Below are 24,051 nucleotides of genomic sequence, written 5' to 3' on the forward strand. Positions count from 1 at the left end.
GCCTCCTTGGGGTATCCCAGGAGCCTGTCTCTTTGACCTTTCACGGGGGAGAGCAGTCTAACCCCAGAAGGGCAGCTTGAGTCAGAAGTGGAGGTTATTCATCTTGGCAGTAAGCTCTGCCATGCTTACCACATACCTCAGTTTTGTCATCTGCCAAATACTGCACCTACATCAATGGGTTTTTAAGGGGATTAAATAAAGATACAGATATACTTGGTTTTACTGGACTCTGCTTTACTGTGCTTTGCAGATACTGCTTTTTTTTTTAATTGAAGGTTTGTGGCAACCGTGTGTCAAGCAAGTCTATCAGCACAATCGTTTCCAATAGCGTGTGTTCATTTTGTGTCTCTGTGTCCCATTTTGGTAATTCTTGCAATATTTCAAACTTTTTCACGATTATTTTATCTGTGATGGTGATCTGTACTGAGTGATCTTTGATGTTACTATTGTAATTGTTTTGGGGTACCACAAACTGCACACATAGAAGACAGAATTTAATACGTGTACTGTGTGTTCTGATTGCTCCATTGCTCTGCTAACTGGTCATTCCCCCATCTCTGTCTGTCTCTCTCTTTCTTTCTCTCTCTCTCTCTCTTTCTCTCTCTCCTCAGGCCTTCCTATTGCCTGAGACACAACAATATTAAAATTAGGCCAATGAATAATTCTACAATGGCCTCTAAGTGTTTAAGTGAAAGGAAGAGTTGCATGTTTCTCACTTTAAATTAAAAGCTAGAAATGATTAAGCCTAGTAAGGAAGCAACGTTGAAAGCTAAGAAGGGTTGAAAGCTAGGTTTCTTATACTAAACAGTTACCCAGGTCATGAATACAAAGAAAAAGTTGTTGAAGGAAATCGAAGGTGATATTACAGTGAACACACAATTGATAAGAAAGCAAAATAGTTTTCTTGCTGATATGGCGAAAGTGTTAGCAGTCTGGATAGAAGATCAAAGCAATGACAACATTCCCTTAGGCTAAAGCCAAATCCAGAGCAAGGCCCTGACTTTCTTCAATTCTATGAAGACAGAGAGAGGTGAGAAAACTGCAGAAGAAAAGTTGGAAACTAGCAGGGATTGGTTCATGACGTTTAAAGAAAGAAGCCATCTCCACAGAGATTGCTGCAAGGTGAAGCAGAGTCACGAAGCAGAAGCTGCAGCAAGTTATCCAGAAGATCTAGCTATGATAATTGATGAAGGTGGTTACACTAAACAACAGAGTGTTAATATAGACAGAATAGCCTTATTCTGTCTTCTTATCCAGAAGATACCATCTAGGACTTTCATACTAGAGAGAAGTCAATGCCTGGCTTCAAAGCTTCAAAGAACAGGCTGAATCTTTTGTTAGGAGATAATGCAGCTGGTGATTTTAAGTTGAAGCCAATGCTCATTTGCCTATTCTGAAAATCCTAAGGCTCTAAAACACTATGCTAAATAGGGTCTGCCAGTCCTCTATTAGTGGAACAACAAAGCCTGGATGACAGCACATGGGTGCACAGCATGGTTTACCGGATATTTTAAGCTTGCTGTTGAGACCTACTGCTCAGAAAAAAAAATTCCTTTCAAAATATTACTGCTCATTGACAATGCACCTCATTACCAAGAGCTCTGATGGAGATTTACAGGGAGATAAAAGTTGTTTTTATGCCTGCTAACCCAACATCCATCCTGCGGCCCATGGATCAAAGAATAATTTTGACTTTCAAGTCTTATTATTTAAGAAATACATTTTGTAAGGCTATAGCCACCATGGATAGTGATTCCTCTGATGGATCCGGGCGAAGTAAATGGAAATCTACTGGAAAGAATTGGCCATTCTAGATGCCATTATGAATATTCATGATTCATGGGTGGAGGTCAAAATATCAAATCAAGAGGAGTTTGGAAGAAATTGACTGTAATCCTCGTGGATAACTTTGAGGGGTTTAAGACTTCAGTGGAGAAAATAACAGTGCATGTGGTGGGAATAGCAAGAATAAAAGTGGAGCCTGAAGACGTGACTGACTTGCTGCAATCTCATGATCAAACTTGAACAGGTGAGGAGCTGCTTCTTATGGATGAGCAAAGAACGTGGTTTCTTGAGATCAGCTCTCCTGGTGAAGTTACTGTGAACACTTGAAATGACAACGAAGGATTTGAATATTGCATTAACTTGGTTGGCAGCAGTAGCAGAGTATGAGAGGATTACTCCAGTTTTGAAAGAAGTTCTACTATGGGTAAAATGCTATCAAACAGCATCATATGCTACAGAGAAATCTCCATCAGAGGAAGAGTCAATCTATGTGGCAAATTTCATTGTTTTCTTGGTTTAAGAAATTGTCAGTCGGACACTGTGGCTCATACCTGTCATCCCAGCACTTTGGGAGGCCGAGGCAAGCAGATCACCTGAGGTCCGGAGTTCGAGACCAGTCTGACCAACATGAAGAAGCCCTGTCTCTACAAAAAATACAAAATTAGCCGGGTGTGCTGGTGCATGCCTATAATCCCAGCTACACAGGAGGCTGAGGCAGGAGAATTGCTTGAACCCCGGAAGGTGGAGGTTACAGTGAGCTGAGATTTCGCCATTGCAATACAGCCTGGAAAACAAGAGCAAAACTCCATCTAAAAAAAAAAAAAGAAAGAAAGAAAGAAAGAAGAAAGAGAAATGAAAAAGAAAAAAAATTGTCACGGTCACCCCAAACCTTGAGCAACTACCACCTTGATGAGTCAGCAGCCATCAATGTCAAGGCAGGATCTCCACCAGCAAAAAGGTCATGACTCCCTGCAGGCTCAGACGATTGTTCACATTTTTAGCAATAAAGCATGTTTTAATTAATGCTATTGCATACTTAGTAGACTACAGCACAGGGTAAACGTAACTTTTATATACATTTGGAAACCAAAAAACGTGTGACTGACTTTGTTGCAATTTTCACGTTATTGCAGTAGTCTGGAACTAAACCCACAGTAGCTCCAAATGCTGCCTGCGTGTGAAGTTCTTGAAAAACCGTAACATGTCATGTGGACTAAAGACTGTCACTAACAAACTTCAGTGTTTCAGAAGTGCTGGAAGGCTTCTTACAGACTCTCAAGGCAAACCCACTTGTATAGCAGAATGAGAAAACTGAGGCAGAGAGGCAAAGTGATCAGCCCAAGAGCACATGGTTCATTAGTGGCTGAACTAGGATTAGGACTCATGCCTCCTAACTTCTAGGTGGGTGATCTTTCTGCTACAGAATTATAGCATCATTATCACTGAACTGTTGAAAGGAGCATAACGTTCACCCCTGCCTCCTTTTCTATCTTCCAGAGCTCTCCCCGCATCCCCCTTGCCCCTGTTTATTAAAAGTAGAGGGTTAACCTGACCCAGGCTTGAGAAAAAGCTAACTGGTCCTTGCAGCCATGGGCCACCTGACTACTGAGTGGAGCACACACAGCCTGGACTGCCTGCAAGGAACCCCCGTCTGGCTGGATTTTGGAAAGTTCGACAAAGGTTGGGAGTAGGAGCACCGGGGATGTTTGTCAGAGCTAATGAGATCTGCCTCTCCAGAGACACCAGGAACTGAACCTACACTGGCTGTAGATGACTGGCTTTTCCCAGCCAGAACCAAATATTCCTGTGGACATTTTGAACACTTTGGAAAGAACAAAAGACTTTAGGCATGTGTGTGATGGTCTGTGTGTGTCCTTTGAGGAGAGGGAGAGAGACAAGAGCATTTGAGGTGAAACAGTATGACGTGGGAGGAAATGACACATAGTATAGGCAATGATTCAGTCTCTCTGCATTAGGAGAGAGTCTTTGGAGAGACAGATAGAGATAGAGAGATAGAGCTAGCTAGCTAGAGAGAGAGAGGGAGAGAGAGAGAGAGAGAGAGAGAGAGACTCTCAGGAATGTGGATTGCAGGCTGGCTGGATGCAGAGATTTTGCTGCCAGAACATTTGAAAGCTGGTGGTGGTGTCACTATTTAGTCAACTTCTTTCTGGAGCTTCCACTTCCAGAAAACAAATTAATAATAAGAGGACATTTGGGAGGCCGAGGTGGGCGAATCATTTGAGGTCAAGAGTTCAAGACCAGCCTGGTCAACATAGTGAAACCTCGTCTCTACTAAAAATACAAAAATTAGCCGGGCATGGTGGCACGCACCTGTAATCCCAGCTACTCGGGAGGCTGAAGTGGGAGAATCTCTTGAACCTGGGAGGAGAGGTTGCAGTGAGCCCAGATTGCACCACTGCCCTCCAGCCTGAGAGGGCGACAGATGTCTCAAAATAATAATAATGTAAGAGGACAGTTGCTCAGTGCTCTGTGGATCAGTTTTATCAGGGCTTGACAGCTCCTAGGACAGAGTCTGTTACTGTCAGACACCAGCAGCTTCCTGCGCACAGGGGCCAGCACTCCGGGCTGCACTCCAGGATGCCCAACGCTGGCAACATTGCTGGTTCAGCCAAACCTGACCAACTGGGAAGTGTCCCAACCTCTTCTGCTTAAAGTTAGTAAATGAGGGAAAATCCATGACGCTGTTTGTGTGGTACAGTGGAACACTGTCTTTACCAGGTGAGATGAGATGAGACGCCTGGCTCCTGTCTTGGCTCTGCCACTAACTGACCATATGACAGCAGATAAACTGCTTCTCTCTGAATCTAGTTTTCTTGTCTATAAAATGAAGATGCTTCATTGGGTGACAAGATCAAGGAACACTTTGGAGGCATTAGCCCTGTGCCAGACTCTGAGCTAAGGGACTTAGAAGTATTAACTCATTCAAATCTTTCACGAACCCTATCAGGTAGGCATTGTTTTTAAGTCCATTTTACAGATGACGTAACTGAGGCAGAGAGGGTTTAAGTAACTTGCATAAGGTGCTGAAACCAGGATTCAAACCCAGGTTTGCCTGACTTTGTTCTTAACTATGGCATTGTATTGGGTCATCTTTAGGATCTGACATTCTAAAATTTCTTTCTGGAAGAGAAAGGCACAGAGGAGTGGGAGAGAGGAAAAGGAGACAGGGCAGAGAATAATTTCTTGTATGGTAAAAGTTGGAGGCCTTTTCATTGTGAGAAGAAACGGGTGCGTGCGGGGTGGGGAGTGGAGGTGAGGAGCTGCATGATGACGTATCTTCTCATTGCATATTTTGGCAAACATTTTCTCTTTTGCCTTCATGGAGCCTCTCAGCAAGGGTGATTATTGTATTGCCAACAGGCGCAAAAATCACACATGTACCTTTCTTCAAACCCCTCACCCTCCACACGTAATTCTGAAAAAATAAAATTGAAGGTGCTCAAACCATTTTTTTAATTGCGGAAAGAGAGCACCTGGCCCTAAACGCTTACTTTTTCCATGTGTCTTGTTTTCATGCAACTGGAAATAAGAGAGAGCCAATGTCTTTAGTGTCTCTCCATGTCAAGGAGTCAATTTGTTGCAGTCATTTCCAAAACCACCAGCAATTCTACCCCAGGAAAGTGCCTTTTGGACCAGAAATTCCTACAGCACAGTCAGCAGAGGGCGCAGGCATTGGGGAAATTTCTCACTTGAATGAGAAACGTGTGTCTGTGTGGCGGGGGAGTATGTGTCTGTACCGTAAGCAGGAAGAGCAGCTCATGCCTCAAATTTGCCAGAAAGCAGGACTGCACGCTAACAGCACCATCCTCTTTGCTTGTTACTGAGCCCAGGCTTTGGAAGCAGACAAAGCAAGTTCTGAATTCCTAACGCTCCCGCTTAACAGATGATTGTGTGACATTGGGGATGTTCTGGAGCTTCAGATTCCTTCACTACTGAAAAGAAAGAATGATTTTCCCTGCAGAATGATCTGAAGATTCCATGAGACCATCTTCAGGATGAGTGATCTCTATATATTACACAGCCCAGTGTTTGACACCGAGTAAGCCCTCATCATGGGTAGCCTGGCCAGGTTCCACTTTATGCCATGCACTGCTCTAAGTGCTTTAAATGTAATAGGAAATCGGCCCAGAGAGGGAAAGGAATTTGTCCAAGGCCACAGAGCAGGTAATCAAAGAACTATGCATGCTGAAGCTCAGGAAGTCTCTCTATAAAGTCTGTAATCTTGGCTGGGCGAGGTGGCTCACATCTGCAATCCCAGCACTTCGGGAGGCTGAGGAGGGTGGATTGCTTGGGTTCATGAGTTGGAAACCAGCCTGGCTAACATGGCAAAACTCTGTCTACTAAAAATACAAAAATTAACCCGGCATAGTGTCATGTACCTGTAGTCCCAGCTACTCAGGAGGCCGAAGCATGAGAGTCACTTGAACCTGGGAGATGGAGGTTGCAGTGAGGTGAGATTGTGCCACTGCACTCCAGCCTGGGCAACAGAACGAGACTGTGTCTCAAAAGAATCTGTGATCTTCAACAGAACTCTCAGCTGCCGAGTATAGTACATATAGATGTTATTGTGTATATTAACAGACTGAAATACATGCTGAAGGTCATTCACCCTGATGTGTATTTAATTGTTCAGAACAGTCGTTGAAGCTTCCATCTGTCCTCACTTCTGACTCTGTGATCGGGGACTCAACGACTGAAAGCGTACAAGATAAAAACGCTCTCTGACTTAGTTTCTTTACCTGTAAAATGGAGTTATTAGGAAAATTAAACAAAAGCATATGTGGGAATGCATGACACACAGTAAAAGCTGAATAAATAATTAACATTTTATTATAAGAAGAGAGAGTATACCTTGACAAATACATCATAAATCTAATTCCTTGGTCTAAGTCCCCCGTTAGTCTCCATGCGTTTGCTTTTTTTATAGTGACAGGGGCCTCCCTCTGCAGTGCTCCTTTCTTTTTCTTTCTTTATTTTTATTTTTTATTTTTTTGAGATGGAGTCTTGCTCTGTTGCCAGACTGGAGTGCAGTGGCACAATCTCAGCTCACTGCAGTCTCCACCTCCCGGGTTCCAGGGATTCTCCTGCCTCAGCCCGCCGAGTAGCTGGGACTACAGGCATGTGCCGCCATGCCCAGCTAATTTTTGTATTTTTAGTAGAGACAAGGTTTCACCATTTTGGCCAGGATGGTCTCCATCTCTTGACCTCGTGATCCGCCCACCTCGGCCTCCCAAAGTGCTGGGATTACAGGTGTGAGCCACGACGCCCGGCCCAGGGCTCCTTTCTTGAATGTTTGAATTCCTGTACCAGGACTGCCAGACTTTCTGAATCAGTTTCCATCCTGGAACTTCCTCAAGGAGCCCTCAGGGAAGGATTCAGGCTGTGGCAAAGCAGGGTTAAAGCAGAACTTTTATCTCGGGTTCTTATTTAAGGTGAACTTGTCTCCATTCCTAAAGACTCTGGTCTTGTTCCCAGTCCATTAGGTGCCCTGGAAACCGACAGAAGGAAAACACATATTAAAGATGCAATTAGAATTACGTCTGTTCCAAGACACAGAGACACTCGTCTGATCTTCCTTTCAGGTTTAACAAGCTTCTTTTATAGGAGAGCCTCCAAATGAAACCCCGTGACTGATGTCTTGGCAAACACCACTCATTCATTCACAGAAAAATCTGGATGCTTAGTTTTATTGATTCTATTTCAGAAACAAAAAGTCTGAGGCCTCGAGAGGCCTCTTCCTCAAAAGAACAAGACACAAGTAGAGGAATCTGAGAGTTCATAGCCCGGCGAGAGAGAGCGATGGCTTAGAACAGAGTGGGGATGGTGGACAAGGAAAGACGTGGTGGGCTGAGGCTTGTGGTGGAGATAGAACCCAGAGGACAGGCAAGCAGATTAGACAGGGAAGAAGGAAGGGAAGAATCAGAGATGACTCCTGGATTTGTCTCACTGGCACACTTAGTCCTGTGTGAAATGCCACAAGTTCAAGGTTATTTCTGCATAGGATATTGTTTGTGATAAAAAGCTTAGAAACAGCCAACAATAAGAGATGGCTAAATAATACGTCTCTGCAGGTTAAAACAATGAAAAAGCTCCAAAGAAAAACCTATAGATCATATTGTTGACCTGAAAACTTTAGAACAGTATGTATAGTATGCTATCATTTATATGAAATACAAGGTAAAAGCCACATTTGCTTATATATGAATAGGATGTCTCCGGAAGGATATACCAAGAAGTCGGTAGCATTAGGTACTTTTGGGGAAAAGTGGGTGGGTGAGGGCAGGGTGAGGAGGAAGTTTATTGTCTACTGTTTTGTACTGTCTGAATTTTGAGCTATGTGACTGTTGCTTTTTTCGTTTTCTGTTACTGCTATAACAAATGATCACAAATGTAGTGGCTTAAAGCAGTGCAAATTTATTATTTACAGTTCTGTAGGGTAGAAGTTCGACACAGGTCTTACTGGGCTAAAATTAAGGGACTAGTGAGCTGCATTCCTTTCTGGAGGCTGGAGGGCCAAGAGTTTCTTGGCCGTTTCTAGCTTCTAGAGGCTGCCTGCAGGCTTTGGCTCACGGCCCCGTCCTCTCTGTCTTCACAGTCAGCAGAGTCACATGGCTCTGACTCTTCTCCCAAATTCACGTCTCCCTTTGACCACAGAGGGGAAAGGTTACCCACTCTTAAAGATCCCTGTGTCTAGTTTCAGTCCACCCAGATAATCCAAGATAACTCACCTTGAGGGTCTTAATTTAATTACATTTGCAGAGTCCTTTATGCCATGTAAAGTCACATATTAACAGATTCTAGGAATTAGATATGAGCATGTTTGGGGGCTGTTATTTTGCCTACCACAATTACTTATTCAAAAACAATTTAAAATACAATGAAAAAGTAGTGACTCCTCAGCTGTTTGGTTTGAGCCATTAGGTGGATAGTTTACAGAGTACACCGATTGAGGCCGCATGAACAGATCGGAGGAAGCAGAGTGGAGAGGCCCATTCGGGCTTATCAAGTTTGAGATGCCAGCAGACTTTTCAGCGGTGATATCAGCTTGATTCTTGAATGTGTGGGTCTGGTGATCATAATGTTTGTTAGTGCTGGAGATATTAATCTGGGAGGTATCAGTGTATAGAAAGTGGTTAGAGCCATGAAACTGGGCAAGAGCACCCAGGAGAGTTTGTGGTTGAAGGAGAAGCCCCAGGACTGTGCTCTGAAGCCCGCAGGTAGGTGAAGGAGGAAGAGGGAGCCAAGGAGGCCAAGAAGGAGCACCAGTGGGGATGCAATAAACCCCACGACCTCCCCCAGGAGGCTTCCCCATGCAGCCTGGATCTAAAGAGCCCCCATCCTACCCCCTGGTTGCCTCTGTCACACCCCCTTGTTCATTTTGTTTATGGGATGATCAGAGCTTATAATTCTCTTGTTTTATTTCTTTGCTTGTTGCCTGTCTTTCCCCACCGTGTTGTAAGTTTCATGACAGCAGAGCTTCACCTGTCTTGATCATTGCTGTATCCCCAGCACCTAGTCCAATGCCTGGCTCAGAGTAGGCACTCAATAAATGTCTGTTGAATGAATGAGTGAATGAATGGATGGACGAAAACAAATTTAATTCCTCTACCCTCAATCCATAAACAAAGAAAATGGCGCTAAAATTTAAAAGTTAAGGGAGAAAAAAGGTGCAGCTGTCTTATGTCCTCCACTGACTGCCCCTCCTGTTAGGGCTGCATAGGAATTGTCTGCTGAAAGCACCAGGAAGACACCTCTGCTCCACCTGTGCCACCTTGCTTGAAATGCTACCATTGTCTGGTCATTCCCTGGAGTGAGGCATCATTCCCTTAGCACAGTGCCCACTAGCTAGGAAGCACTCAATACATTTGAGCTCTTCCTTTTTAAAATTATTAATCAGTTTTTAAAAAATGCAAATATCCCTGGGAAAGATGGCCCATAAAGTCATTAACTTCTTAGTATGAATTCGTGTCTCAGCAGAAATCGCTGAGGAAGAACCTGGTTCTTCCTTAAACTGATTGTTTCTCCCACCAGCAGCACATGGCTTCATTTTTGCGTTAACTGAGATGAGTCTACGGGGGTGGGATTGCATAAAGGGGAAAAGGGCTTTTCAGAAAATGCTAGGGAATCTAAAGCAAACCTCAATTTCTGGTTTTGCTGAGGCTTATGCCTGCACAGCATGAAGATTGCTCTGCAAGCCACATCACCACTGGCTTTTCATTACAAGGTGGTGTGAGTCTCCCTGTGAGCTGAGCCAGGCAGTAGAGGGAATGAAGAGGAAGCTCTCAAAGGAGGGGCAAGGGAAAGAGACAGGGCAGGGTGGGTGCAGCTGGCAGTGAGAGACGCTGCCTTTTCAACGTGGATGGCTCCTCCCGCTGCTGCTGCTGCTCCGGGAGACAGGTAAACATTCTGTGCAGGGTTGAGACTTCTCTTTCAGTTTCTTTCCTACTTGTCTGGAATTTGGGCTGACAGTATAAAGTGGGCACTCGGTAGCCTAAGTGGATTAGAAAGCAAGACATCCCTCTCTTCCCTTGAACTGTTTTCTAGGGTGCTGGATGTCCCAAATCCCCAAATCAATGACATCACCTGACAACTGCTTGTGTCAACCATGGGAAGGAATATTGTGGTTGGGGTATGCCTAAGGCTTATAGGAAAAGGCTTGAGCTGTAGGTTACCTTATGATAAGCAGTGTGGGAACCTACAGGCAAATGTATACTGTTGGATGAATGTTCTCCGTCTGTTCTAGATACCAAACTAGAAACTGAGTCCCCTGTGGACAAACCCATGCTCTAATCTAGACTTTTTGGCTCCCCAACACCCAGCACAGTGGATGGACGTGGGGATTTGCCTATACGTCTACACCTTTGCCATCCAGGATGGTGAGCACTTGAAGTGTACTCCAAGTGTAAAATACACCCCAATTTTGAAGACTCAGTAGGAAAAAAGAACAAAAAATACCAATAATTTTTATATGAGAACAAATTGATATAATAACATTTTGATATATTGGGTTAAATAAAATGTACTGTTAAGATTACTGGCCAGGCTGGGTGGCTCTCGCCTGTAATATCAGCACCTTGGGAGGCTGAGGCAGGCAGATCACTTGAGGTCAGGAGTTGGAAACCAGCCTAGCTGACATGGTGAAACCCCGTCTCTACTAAAAATACAAAAATTAGCCGGTCGTGGGGGCTTGTGCCTATAATCCCAGCTACCTGAGAGGCTGAGGCAGGAGAATTGCTTGAGCCTGGGAGATGGATGTTGCAGTGAGCCAAGATTGTGCCACTGCACTCCAGCCTGGGCAACAGAGCAAGACTCTGTCTCAAAAAAAAAAAAAATACTGTTACATGCTTCCTTTCACTTCTTAGGTGTGGCTACTAGAACGTTTTAAATTACACATGTAGCTGGCGTTATGTTTCTATTGAACATCTCTGGTTTGTACTGTGCTGGCCTCCCCCTCTCTCATCCTTTCTTGCTCCCTTTAACCTCTAATCAGACTAAAGATGCCCTTCTTGCTGGACATCTAAAGCGCTCAGAATCTTTTATTAGCCAGACTAAGATTTCCTGGGTATTTTGTATTTGTCCAATCACTAATTATACCTTAGCAAATGTTTTGCTCATGTCATTTAAGCCTTCCCTGTAATTGTACCCTTTGTTCTAAGGTAAAAACAATCCAGGCTTGTAATCCCAGGACTTTGGGAGGCCGAGGCAGGTGGATCACCTGGGGTCAGGAGTTTGAGACCAACCTGGCCAACATGGCGAAACTTTGTCTCTACTAAAAATACAAAAATTAGCCGGGTGTGGTGGTATGTGCCTATAGTCCTAGCTACTCGGGAGGCTGGGGCAGGAGAATTGCTGGAACCTGGGAGGTGGAGATTCCAGTGAGCCGAAATCAAGCCATAGCACTCCAGCCTGGGTGACTGAGTGAGACTTCATCTCAAAAACAAAAACAAAAGCAAAAAAAAAAAAAAAAAAAAAAAAAGAACAAGAAAGAAAAAGAAAGAAGGAAAAGAAAAAAAGAAATTCAGGCAGCAGCAAGTAGGAGAGGGCCTAACTGTAACTGAGCATCTAAGCTACCAGCTTTGCAAAGGTTGTCTTCTTTAAACTTAGTTTCATTTGGTTAGGTAGGCATTGTTTTCTCTGATTTTTTCAGATGAAGAAACTGAGACTCAAGAGCTCTGATAACCGCCCCAAATTATCCACCTAGTAAGAGGCACAGGGTCAGGACTTGAATCCAGGTGCATTGACTCAAAGGGCAAGATTTTCCCGGGCCGGGCGCAGTGGCTCACGCCTGTAATCCCAGCACTTTGGGAGGCCGAGGCGGGTGGATCACTAGGTCAAGAGATCGAGACTATCCTGGTCAACATGGTGAAACCCTGTCTCTACTAAAAATACAAAAAAATTAGCTGGGCATGGTGGCACGTGCCTGTAATCCCAGCTACGCAGGAGGCTGAGGCAGGAGAATTGCCTGAACCCAGGAGGCGGAGGTTGCGGTGAGCCGAGATCACGCCATTGCACTCCAGCCTGGGTAACAAGAGCGAAACTCCGTCTCAAAAAAAAAAAAAAAAAAAAAAAGATTTTCCCCTACCAGTAGCACGTGGCTTCATATTTTGCATAATTTGAGATGCATTCTACAGGGGTCCCCCCACTCATATGTGTGTTCTATTATACCTGCCTATGGAATGGGCTCATTAAGGACACCCTGTATGATTTATTCTTCATCACGGATTTCTAGGTGCAAGGAACAAGTCCATCCAGGTCTTGAAGCACCTGGGCTGATTCTAGTGCTGGCATGGTCCCTAATTTACTAAGTGCCTAGGACAGGTAGCTTCTCATCCCTATAAAACAAAGAGAACCTTTACAGTTTGTGATCCTAAGCCTGTTGGGTGGGGAAAGCGGAAATTGAATCAGGCTGCCTTTGTCATTTTTTGTTTGTTTGACAGATAAGGTCTCACTGTTGCTCAGGCTGGAGTGCCGTGTCTATCTACAGGCATGATCATAGCTCACTGCAGCCTCCAGCTCCTGGGTCAAGCAAGCGTCCCGCCTCAGCCTCTCAAGCAGCTGGGACTACAGGTGTTCACCATCACACTTGGCCGCTCCTGTAGCTTAATCCCTAATGGGTTTCACCTGGAATTAGAGGAATTTTTTCCTAAATAAGAATTTTTTTAAAAAATCTGAGAGCCTATTATTTCTTCATGTCAAAAATTTCTGTTGAATGTGCTGAACATTAAATTCCAGGCAAGTGAGTTCATGTTGTGTGGGTGGTCAGAAAACCTCAAGTTCATTTTCAAGGACTAGGGGGCTTTTGATGGCTGCCCACTCAGCAGGCGGTTTCCAGAGTGGCTTCACGCTGGTGCATGTCTCGGGAATTGTGATCTGGGTATCATTGCTCTAATAGCTAGAAATCCTCATTTTCTGTTTAGCGGATCGGAGAGGAGAGCCAGATCCTTTAATAAGCCTGCTTATTAATCCTGCCTGAAAAGCCATGTTATTAGAGCAGCATCAAAGCTGGGACGCCCTTAGGAGCTCCCTCTTTAAGACTCTGACAGCCTCTTCCCTTTTCAAAACTGGATGTAAAGCGTGAATGGAGTCCAGCCTGGGGCTTTTCCCAACTGTGCTGATTCGTCCAAAGGCAGTGAAGCCCCCATGTGCACCCACAGCCCTGCTCAACTCAGGCCTTACCCAAATTTCTTTATTCAATGCCTGCTGATTGCTGCTAAGAAGGCCTATGAAGATTAATTTTCCAAATGAGTTGCCATTTCTTGTTCCAAATCCTTAGAGGGTAAATTTAAGTGTCCTGCAGTAGTTAGATTTTCTAAATAGATTTCGGGCTGAATAGTGATTTTTATCTGTTCAGCTAGGCTGAGCCATACATTAATTCACTTCATCTTTGAGCCTTGATGTTAAAAAAAAACGGTGAGGGAATACATCCTTTATCTACTTCCCTTTGAAATTTTGTTCTGGGGTTTGAAGATAGGATTGGGGAAAAGGGACAGAAACAATTGTTAGTAAGGCCTTGAGAACCTATTTCTTAGGCGTGTCTATTACCAGCAAGGGCCTGCCTGTTGTTCCAAGCGTCCCTGACTACTCCTAACACCGTGTGACCGTAAATAAAAGGAGGAAAAACATTTTATATGAACAAGGGCCCGACTGAGTTACTTCTGGAAAACAAACTCTCTAAGCTCTCTCAACATGTCAGCAATGGAGATTGTCAAGGCATCCATGTGATCTTTAAATACATTTTTTTCCTGTAAAAATCCATAAGACCAATGGAGGGTAACCTACCCTTGAGCAGCTTAAACGGGAAGAATAACATAAAGATGTTTTTCTGTAATTGCTAAAGCTTGTTATTTATTCCTCCCCTAATCCCCAAATCCACAACCTTAGAAAACAGGAGCTATGTCTGAAAAAACAAAGCAAAAATGACGTCAATCCTGACAAAGTTGTAAGGACAAAGTTATCACCCTAGGGAACACTGTGGCACTTTTAGAAACTGCTGAGGGAAATTTACATAAACTTGTAATTAGGCTGAGAGCCTTTCAAAGCAGGGAGTACATAGTAGGCGCTCAATCAATGCGGAATAAACCCGAAGTGGTGAGGAGCCAACTCTTTGCTGACTTTCCATTCTTGCTGGGCCCTGTCGCCTGCTCCTGAAACTGCTGCAAGGGTTCTGCCCCCACTGAAGGACACGTGCCCATTCCGTGGTGGGAAAGCCAAAGACCCCTTCCTTGGCTTTGCCCGTGTTGGCTACAGGGCTTGAAATCCTAAGGGATCCAGAGTGGCAGAGCAGGCCAGGGTGTGCTGGGTCTGCAGTGAAGATGAGGAAGGTGATGGAGAAAGCGGGTGGGGAGAGGGCAGTTCCTGGGAGGGTGCACACCCTAAAGGCACGCAAGCCCTGGGTAGGAGGCTTCTGGGGGAAACGGCGGGTGCTGGACACCCCTCCTCCCTCTGGGTGGTCCAGCGAGTTCTTCCTGAAAGTGGCCACACACACACACACACATCAAGGCAAACAACCTGGAATGTCTGACGAGTGATGGAAAGCAGGTCAGAGAAGGGAATGAGGGGCGGGAGGATCTGCTCTCACTTGCTCTCTTTCCCTTACATCCCTCCCTTTTACCTTTCCTGTGGTTAACATCTACTCCGCAGGAGGCTTTGATTTTCAAAATGAGCTACGTATAAAGTGACTCCAACAAGACTGAGGTGCTGAGTGCAGCAGATTAAGGGGACATTTACTGAGATGGTTTCTATTTTAACACCCATCTCAGTAAATGTCAAGATAGTCTAACTCTTGCTCATCACATATCAAAATAGATCCATTGCAGAAAAAAGAAAAGGCTAATTGCAATGTCTCTTCATTGACCTACATTGAAAGTAGCAGGCATTACTAGAAAGAGATCGGAGCGGCAAGATAAATTATGAGCTCTGTTAGGTGCAAGAAGAGATGCTCTGTAAACTGAAGAAAAAAAAAAAGAAAGAAAAGAAAAACTCTAAGGGTTGTAAAAAGAAGTTTCACTGTCACAAGAATTTTGTTCCCCCAGGTGCTGCATTCACAGGCAACTTCCATTATTCCGAGGCTGCCTCTGGCAATTCCTTTTCTTCTCTCAACACTTCTTTTGAAAAACCAGCTTCACTTTTCAAACTTGTTTTCTCAGTACCGGGAGAGCTTAGCGTTTTCAACTCGGTCTCCTCCCTCTCCTAATTCCCTTTTTCTCCTTTCTTACTGGACCACGTCCTGTCTTTTTTCAGCCTCTGGGAGGCAAATACTCCCAGGGGAGGCCAGTTCTCTCTGCAGCCTGCTCTTTTTAAAATCTTTTCTCTCCTCTCATCTTTCTCTCTTTCAGCACGATATATAGTCACTGTAGAAAAATTTAAAAACAGGCCAGGTGCGGTAGCTCATGCCTGTAATCCCAGCACTTTGGGAGGTGGGAGGATTGTTTCAGCCAAGGAGTTTGAGGTCAGCCTGGGCAACATAAGAAGATTCCGTCTCTATTTTTATAATAGAATAAAATTTTTAAAAATTAGGATGCCTGTAATCCCAGCACTTTGGGAGGCCGAGGCAGGTGGATCACGAGGTCACGAGATCGCGACCATCCCGGTCAACATGATGAAACCCCGTCTCTACTAAAAAGACAAAAAACTAGCTGCGCACGGTGACGTGCACCTGTAATCCCAGCTACTCAGGAGGCTGAGGCAGGAGAATTGCCTGAACCCAGGAGATGGAGGTTGCGGTGAGCTGAGATTGTGCCATTGCACTCCAGCCTGGCTAACAAGAGCGAAACTCCATCTCAAAAAAAAAAAAAAAAAATTAGGAAATGCAGAGGTGTAATAATAAAGAATATTAAAATCACCAGGAATCTCAGCGATAATTATACCCAGAGATAATTACTACTCTCATTTTTGGTATTTTTCTCATGATGTAGACATGGAAACATGGCCATATTATATTGTTAAGTGGGGAAAGAGTGGACAGCATACACTAGCAAGCACACATCCACACAGCGTGTTTATTTTGATGGAGTATATTTGACATTCTGTTGGGTCATCTGCCTTTTGTTGACCCAGCGATATGGTGTTAACATCTTTTCTTGTGAAGAAGTTTGTTTTCACAGTTACTTTAATGGCTAAATTGTATTCCATCTCATGGATGTCCTATGCTTTACACAACCGGCCCCCATTGCTGGGTATCAAGGTTGTTTCTCAATTGCTGCTGTTGTAAATGACACTATAGTCCCCCACTTTACCCCTGGATCTTTGCACACATTTTCTTAATAATGTCATTGGGATTAATTCCTCTAAGCCGAGTTGCTGAGTCAAAGAAGTTGCTTTTTTTTTTTTTTTTTTTTGAGATGGAGTTTTGCTCTGTTGCCCAGGCTGGAGTGCAATGGCATGATCTTGGCTCACAGCAACCTCTGCCTCCTAGGTTCGAGCTATTCTCCTGCCTCAGCCTCCAGAGTCACTGAGATTACAGGCGCCCAGCACATTTTTGTATTTTTAGTAGACACGTGGTTTCACTATGTTGGCCAGGCAGGTCTCAAACTCAAGTAATACACGTGCCTCGGCCTCCTAAAGTGCTAGGATTACAGGCGTGAGCCACTGAAAGGGGAGACTCCCTCCCTATTTCCCTCCTCACAGGCCTCCACCTCCTCCCTCCCGATGAGAAGGAGGGTAAAAAGAGATAAAATACCAAAGAGCTTGAGTCCATGGTCAGGCAATTTGCTGATGCCACTGATCGGGCCATAAAGAGGCCCAAGGACTGGGAAAATGACTCCCTTTTTGGTTCCCAGCATCTCTGCTATCTACAAGCCTTGAAAGAGTTGCAAAGAATGTATCACTACCGGCCAGAGTTTGGCACTGGGTCACGTCCTCCACGTTTGCACAACCCAGTCTCCCTCCTGAAAATACCTCTGCCAACTAATAATTTACTGACTTTGTCTTGCTTCTGTAAGCCCGCTCCCCTGCCTGTTCCTGCTTGCACTGCATATGAACTAGCAAATCAATAAAGTGAAAGGTTGTGAGGTCAAACGTCCAGACAATGGACAATAACACAGTTTCATCTCTGCACTCCCTTTAGAGTTGCAAGCCCTTAAAAAGGGAAAGAAGCTTCTTCTCGGGGAGCTTGGTGGACAAGGCATTAGCCTCCTATAGCTCCCGGCCGAATAAAAAGCGTCTTTGGCATTTACTTATTCATTCATTTATGGAAGAAATGCGTATTGGACCTATTCATTGCATGAGGCACTTTCTAGGCACTGTTTGGCCAAAACAGATAAGGTCTCTGTTCTTATGAAGCTCACATTCATGTGATGAGAGGCTGACAATAATTAAGTAAACAAATAAATGATCCAGGTAACTTCAGATACTAATAGATGAGAGGGCGATGTGACAGACAGAGGCTGGGGAGCCACCTTTGGACTTGTGCTGAATTCTATCTGAAGATGCCTTCACTAAGAGAGAGGCTGTCTCCACGGCCTTTGAGGCCCTCCCCTCCAGTGGCGAGATTTTTACCGTCTCCCCATCTGACAGGTTTGCATGCAGGAATGAAAGACAGGGAGGGGAAGAGGGGGCAAGCTTCCTGAGTCCTGTGTTTAGCAGCTGCTGCTAAATACCTCTGAGAAACTCTGCTTCTAGCTAAGGGGACCTACTTCTCTTGGGAACCCCAATACTTGGAACAAGAACCTCCTGGATGAACCCTTTGGCAAAATGAATTGGACCAACTGTAAGTTCCAGGACTCGAGAACCAGCAATGCTTCCCTGGACAATCCCACCCAATTACTCTGCTCAGGTAAGACCAGCTGGAAACCAGACCAATACACAATGGTTGTTATTCCTGTTTATTGTTTGTTTGGTTGTTTTTGTGACAGGGTCTTGCTCTGTCACCCAGGCTGGAGTATAGTGGTGTGATCCTGGCTTACTGCAGCCTCGACTTCCCTACTTAAGTGATTCTCCTATCTCAGCCTCTCAAGGAGCTGGGACTACAGGCATGTAGCAGCACACCCAGCTAATTTTTTTTTTTTTTTTAAGTAGAGACAAGGTCTCTCTATATTGCTCAGGCTGGTCTCGAACTCCTGAGCTCAGGCAGTCCTCCTGAGACACTATTAAAATGCAGTAAACTTAGGCTCTATATGTCAAAAGGTGAAACATAAGGCACAAAGTCGCCTTGTGCTTAATCTCCGTAAACCAGCCAGGGCCGGACAGTGGTTGGTGGGCAGTCATCAGGACGGAATTCTTTGTCAGGCTGCTAGTTTTCACGGTGAACCTGTGATAAGGGGGTGGAGTCTGGCCGTGGTGTCAGGGGGTCTGCTGAAGCCCGTGGAAGGAACTTGCAGTGTTTGTTTTTCAGATGTTGGTTTCTGTTTATCTCTTAGAAAAGAAAACCTAGTAACAACAAAAAGAGGTGGCACTGGGGCACGTCTCACCTCCTATCTCATCAAAGCCAGGGAAACTTCAAGTTTTTCTGGGGTTTCCAAGTGGACCCTCAAGAGGGGTCCCTTCAGTCCATCAGAGGCATCAGATTTTATTTTGGTTCCACAGGGAACTCTAGAACATGATTCCCAGTCTCTCCACCCTAATCCTGTCATCACCCGAAGAGATTTTAGTGGCAATGTAGATAGTTCTTCCTAGTTCTGAGCTCAATGTTTCCCAAAGTGTATTTTTCTAGCTATGAGAGACGTTATGAGAGACGTTAATGGGTGTAGGGATAGAGAGATTAAATGAGACCTATGATCAAATAAGTTTGGGAAATGATGAATAAGCAAAGAGTAATGTAGAAGAAGAAATTTTCATTTAAAACCAAAGCTGATAATGTGGATTCCTAATAAGATAGTGAGCAACAACCAGGAAGGGGCCCCAGGTGTGGAGGGCAATTGTTCTGCAGAGAGCTAATCACTGACGACCCACCGGCATGATATCCTGTTCCCAAATACCTTGCTCGACACATAGCCCTGACAGCGTGACCTCATTCTGCACATAGCCCCTCCAGTACAACCCTAGAAAACCTCCCTCCAGTCCCTGCCTCTTTGCAGACAGCCCTTTCTCTGCTGTGCTACCCATTGCCTGCTTACAACGTATTCTCCCTCTAATAAGCTTGCTTTCTTTAACTGACTACTGTCTTGGTCAATTCTTTTTCTTTGAGACAGAGTCTTGCTCTGCACCCCAGCCTGGAGTGCAATGGCGCAATCGCAGCTCACTGCAACCTCCGCCTCCTGGGTTCAAGCCATTCTTCTGCCTCAGCTTCCTGAGTAGCTGGGATTACAGGCGTGCGCCACCACGGCTGGATAATTTTTTTGTATTTTTAGTAGAGATGAGGTTTCACCATGTTGGTCAGGCTGGTCTCGAACTCCTGATCTTGTGATCCACCTGCCGTGGCCTCCCAAAGTGCTGGGATTACAGGCATGAGCCATCTCACCCAGCCTGTCTTGGTAAAGTCTTTTACCACCTGCAACGCCAGCCCCAGCCAGTTGCACCTGCAACAGATTGACAGCTAGTTTTGTCTTCTAAGGAGGGTAGAATGGTTCACATCAATAAGAAAATACATACTCCGTGGCTCCATTCCAGTTACAGGGACTGGAGAGGGGAGGAGAAGGTAGAAAAGAAACTAACATTTCTGTGCTTCTGCAAGTGCAGGGCAGACAGCCCATGTGACCTGATTGCCTGAGACTTTCCTACTGTATACCTGTTGGCCAGCCAAGTCATTACTAGGCCCACTTTCATTCTCAAAAGTGTCACAGTTTGGACGACGAATTATGTGGTTACCTGTTAATGAGGCTTTGAAAATGTAAAAGTAGGTTCAAGACCAAATAAGGAGAGGAAAGAAAAGTTGTTCTGTACAATAAAGTGAGGAGAGGTGGGGTGGGGTGGAGGGGGCTAGGCAGATAAGAGGAAGGTTTTGAGGGGGGAAAGGGACTGAAATCATGGAGATGTAAAAGGCTTTCACCACAAACCTCAGTAAAGCCACTGGACACACACGTGCCTTGTGAGGTATTTTGGGGAAGGGAAATTCATGAAGAGGGGACTGAAATCCACAACTCAATCAGCATAGAGCAGAAATGAGGGGGAAGTGGTTAGGAGGCGCGCTATGAATGAGCTGGAGAATTTAAGGGAAGGCTGAACTCAGAGCCAAAGTGACTTTGAGAACATAAACCCTCTGGAAATTCTCATAATCTCAGGGTGGGCCCAGAATTTCTAAAGATGCTACAGTTAAAGGGATTGAGCCAGTCGTATTCAAATGTTAATGAGTAACAAGGTGACGTCTCACAACAGGCAATCTGCAAGATGAGGAACAAGGAAGCCAGTCCAAGTCCCCAAACCTCAAAGTAGGGAGGCTGACAGTGCAGCCTTCATTCTGAGGTTGAAGGTATGAGAGCCCCTGGCACACCACTGGTGTAAGTCCAAGAGCCCAAAAGCTGAAGAACTTGGAGTCTGATGTTCAAAGGCAGGAAGCATCCAGCATGAGAGAAAGATGAAGGCCGGAAGACTCAGGCCAGTCTAATTCCAGGTTCCTCTGCCTGCTTTTATCCTAGCCACGCTGGCAGCGGATTAGATGGTGTCCACCTGGACTGTGGGTGGGTCTGCCTCTCTCAGTCCACTGACTCAAATGTTAATCTCTCTTGGCAACACCCTCACAGACATACCTAGGAACAAAACTTTTCGTCCTTCAATCCAATCAAGTTGACACTCAATATTAACCATCACACTGATGAGATTATATGATAATATTCTGTAAACTATAAGATGCTGTTGAAAGTGCAAAAAAATGCCTTGAGCAGTGACTCACATTTGTAATCCCAGCGCTTTGGGAGGGCAAGGTGAGAGGATCACTTAAAGCCAGGAGTTCAAGACCAGTCTAGGCAACATGGCGAGACCACGGTTTCTACAAAAAATAATAAAAATTAGCCAGGCCTGGTGGTGCATGCCTGTGGTCCTAGCTACTAGGGAAGCTGAGGCAGGGGATCTCTTGAGCCCGGGAGGCCAAGAGTTCAGTGAGCTATGATCATGCCACTGCGCTCCGGCCTCAGCTACAAAGTGAGACCCCCTTCCCACCAACTCAAAAAAAGATAAAGAAAAAGTGTAAAAAATTAACAACTGATTATAACTGGTTATATTATAAGGGCTTATTTCCCATTGGTCAATTGAATGGACTAAATCACTAGGGGTATTTTGCCATCATTAGATGGAAGAAGCCATTATGAGTTAATACTCTTTTTTTTAGAACCTGTCTCAGGTATCATTCAGCAACAGATCCTCATAAACAGGAACTCAACAAGTATTTCACACTGCCCCTAATTTTTCGTTTCCTTAAGGAGCTGATGATCTAGGTGAGAATTTAAAACTGACACAAAACAGCGGAAGAAAATCTGTCTGCAAGGTAGGCTAGCCCAGAAGGAAGAAAGGACACATTCAACGTACAAAGGTCTAAACATGCAGAACTGATGAATGCAGGAACATGGCCCTTATTCCAAGACGCTTCTTGTTTTTATAAAAGGATGTGTCTCAGGCTTTGTAAAAAATTCCACACTCTCCTAATATACTCTGAAAATATGTTTCTGGGTATAGATATTAAAAATTCAATGTACTGAATTCCACCATCTGCCCTGGAAACACCACAGCTGGAGGCGGTCTTGACTGCCCAAGGAGAGTAGGGTGACAGTCAGAAGCCCTAACATTTCATGAGTGCTCCTCACGGCCCAGCATCTGTACACACCCATCACATTCCTCCTGTGTCTTTTTTTTTGTTTTTTTTTTTTGAGACAGGGTCCCACTCTGTCAGCTAGGCTGGAGTGCAGTGGTGTGATCACAGCTCACTGCAGCCTCACCCTCCTGGGCTCAAGCAATCCCCACCAACCCATCTCAACTCCCTAAGTAGCTGGGACTGTGAGCGTGTGCTACCATGCCCAGCTAATTTTTGTATTTTTGATAGAAACAGGGTTTTTCCATGTTCCTCCAGGCTGGTCATGAACTCCTGGATTCAAGCAATCTGCCTGCCTTGGCCTCCCAAAGTACTGAGATTACAGGCATGAGCCACCACGCCTGGCCCCTCCTGTGTCTTTACCAGGCCTTTGGGATCTCCTTGGCAGGCTCCACCTATCTCTCTGATGTGGGAGCATCTCAGGGCTCTGTCCTGACCCTCTACCCTCTCACTCTACCCTCTCACTCTACTCCCAAGGCTTCAAGTGCCATCTGCTTGTTGATGCCACTAAAATCTACATTGCCAGCAGCAGACAGGTACCTATATTTGTTTCCTGGACCTCATCTTTTGGGCATGTCATAGCAACAATCATGCTGATGATGATAAACATCTATATAGTCTTTACAGTGTGCCAGCCACATTGTAAGTACCTCACATACATTAACTCATAATTCTCATGGCAGCACTTGAGAAAGCTATTATTATTATCATCTCTAAGAAGTGGAGTCACAGACAGCTTAGGTAACCTCCATAAGATCACACAGCAATAAGGTGGAAGAGCCTCTTGGGCTTCGGAGTCTAAGTTTTTATCACTATGCATATTGGGCCCCACATTCTCACACCCAACACATCTGAAACAAAAAGTATCCTGCTGCTCCTCCATGACTCCCTGTCTCGCCGCCACCTACCCACTTGCCCAAACTGGAAATCTATGAGTCATCCTGAAATTCTCTTCCTCCCACCTCCATTCAAAGTAGTTCGATAACCAAAGCCTATCATTTCTACCTCTTACATGTTTAAAACACCTGTTTAATGGCCTCCTTATCTCCTCCAATCTATTCTCCACACTGTAACCAGAGGGTTCCTCTAAAAAGAACTTGATCTTGCCTTCTTTTGACTGACCAAATGGGCTACCATTGTCTGCTGGTTAAATCCAAACTCCTTAGCACGACCTATAAGGCCCTTTGGGATCTGGCCCAGACCCACCTCTGCAGCCTCATCATGCCTCACTGCCTCTTACCCGCTCCCATCAGTCTTGGCTGGCTCTCGGTTCTTCAAATGCGCTGGGCACTTTCTCTCTCATGGGCCTTTATGCTCTTTCCTCTGCCCAGAATTCTCCCTCCACTCCCTAGATCAGAGCTGGGATCTTTTCTGACCAAAGACTGTGATGGGACCCTCTGCTGTATATTCCTTGTCTCCTTTTATCTTTCCATAATATAAAATTCATCACACCTCAGTGTAATTTTTCATCTAAAGTCTATGCTCCCAATATTATGAGTATAGGGACAAGATCTATCTTCTTCAACCATGTATCCTGAGTGCTTAGCACAGAGCCACATATATAGTGGACTATCAAGAAATAGCTGTAGAATGAATGAATGAATGTCAGAACCACTTGGAGGGCTGGCATACTGGCCATAGAGCAAAGCAAATGTTTTATATGATTCTTTTAATATCAACCTTATGAAGTAGAGTTCACATATCATACAATTCACCAATTAAAAGTGCGCAATTCAGCTGGGTGCAGTGGCTCATGCCTGTAACCCCAGCACTTTGGGAGGCTGAGGTGAGTGGATCACCTAAGGTCGGGAGTTCGAGACCAGCCTGACCAATATGAAGAAACCCCATCTCTACTAAAAATATAAAAAATTAGCCGGGCATGGTGGCGCGTGACTGTAATCCCGAGTAGTCAGGAGGCTGAGGCAGGAAAATTGCTTGAACCTGGGAGGCAGAGGTTGCAGTGAACCAAGATCACACCATTGCACTCCAGCCTGGGCAACAAGATCAAAACTCCATTTCAAAAAAAAAAAAAAGCACAATTCCATGGTGTTTAGTATATTCACAGAGTT

General features: G+C 44.8%; 1 protein-coding gene across 1 annotated transcript in view; it reads left to right on the top strand.

Moving 5' to 3' along the window:
* The first annotated feature begins 8,947 nt into the window (after nt 1-8,947).
* The window catches only part of LOC105721918 (small ribosomal subunit protein eS27-like), a 39,261-nt gene continuing 24,157 nt past the window's right edge, over nt 8,948-24,051 (top strand). Inside the window, exons 1-2 of the mRNA XM_064360202.1 lie at nt 8,948-9,023; nt 10,626-10,682. Coding sequence (XP_064216272.1) covers nt 8,948-9,023; nt 10,626-10,682 — 133 coding nt within the window. The remainder of the gene's footprint in view (nt 9,024-10,625; nt 10,683-24,051) is intronic.

This window comes from Aotus nancymaae, unplaced genomic scaffold, assembly GCF_030222135.1.
Source record: "Aotus nancymaae isolate 86718 unplaced genomic scaffold, 86718_ANA_hifiasm-v0.15.2.pri h1tg000039l, whole genome shotgun sequence".
In the NCBI taxonomy this organism is placed as follows: domain Eukaryota; kingdom Metazoa; phylum Chordata; class Mammalia; order Primates; family Aotidae; genus Aotus; species Aotus nancymaae.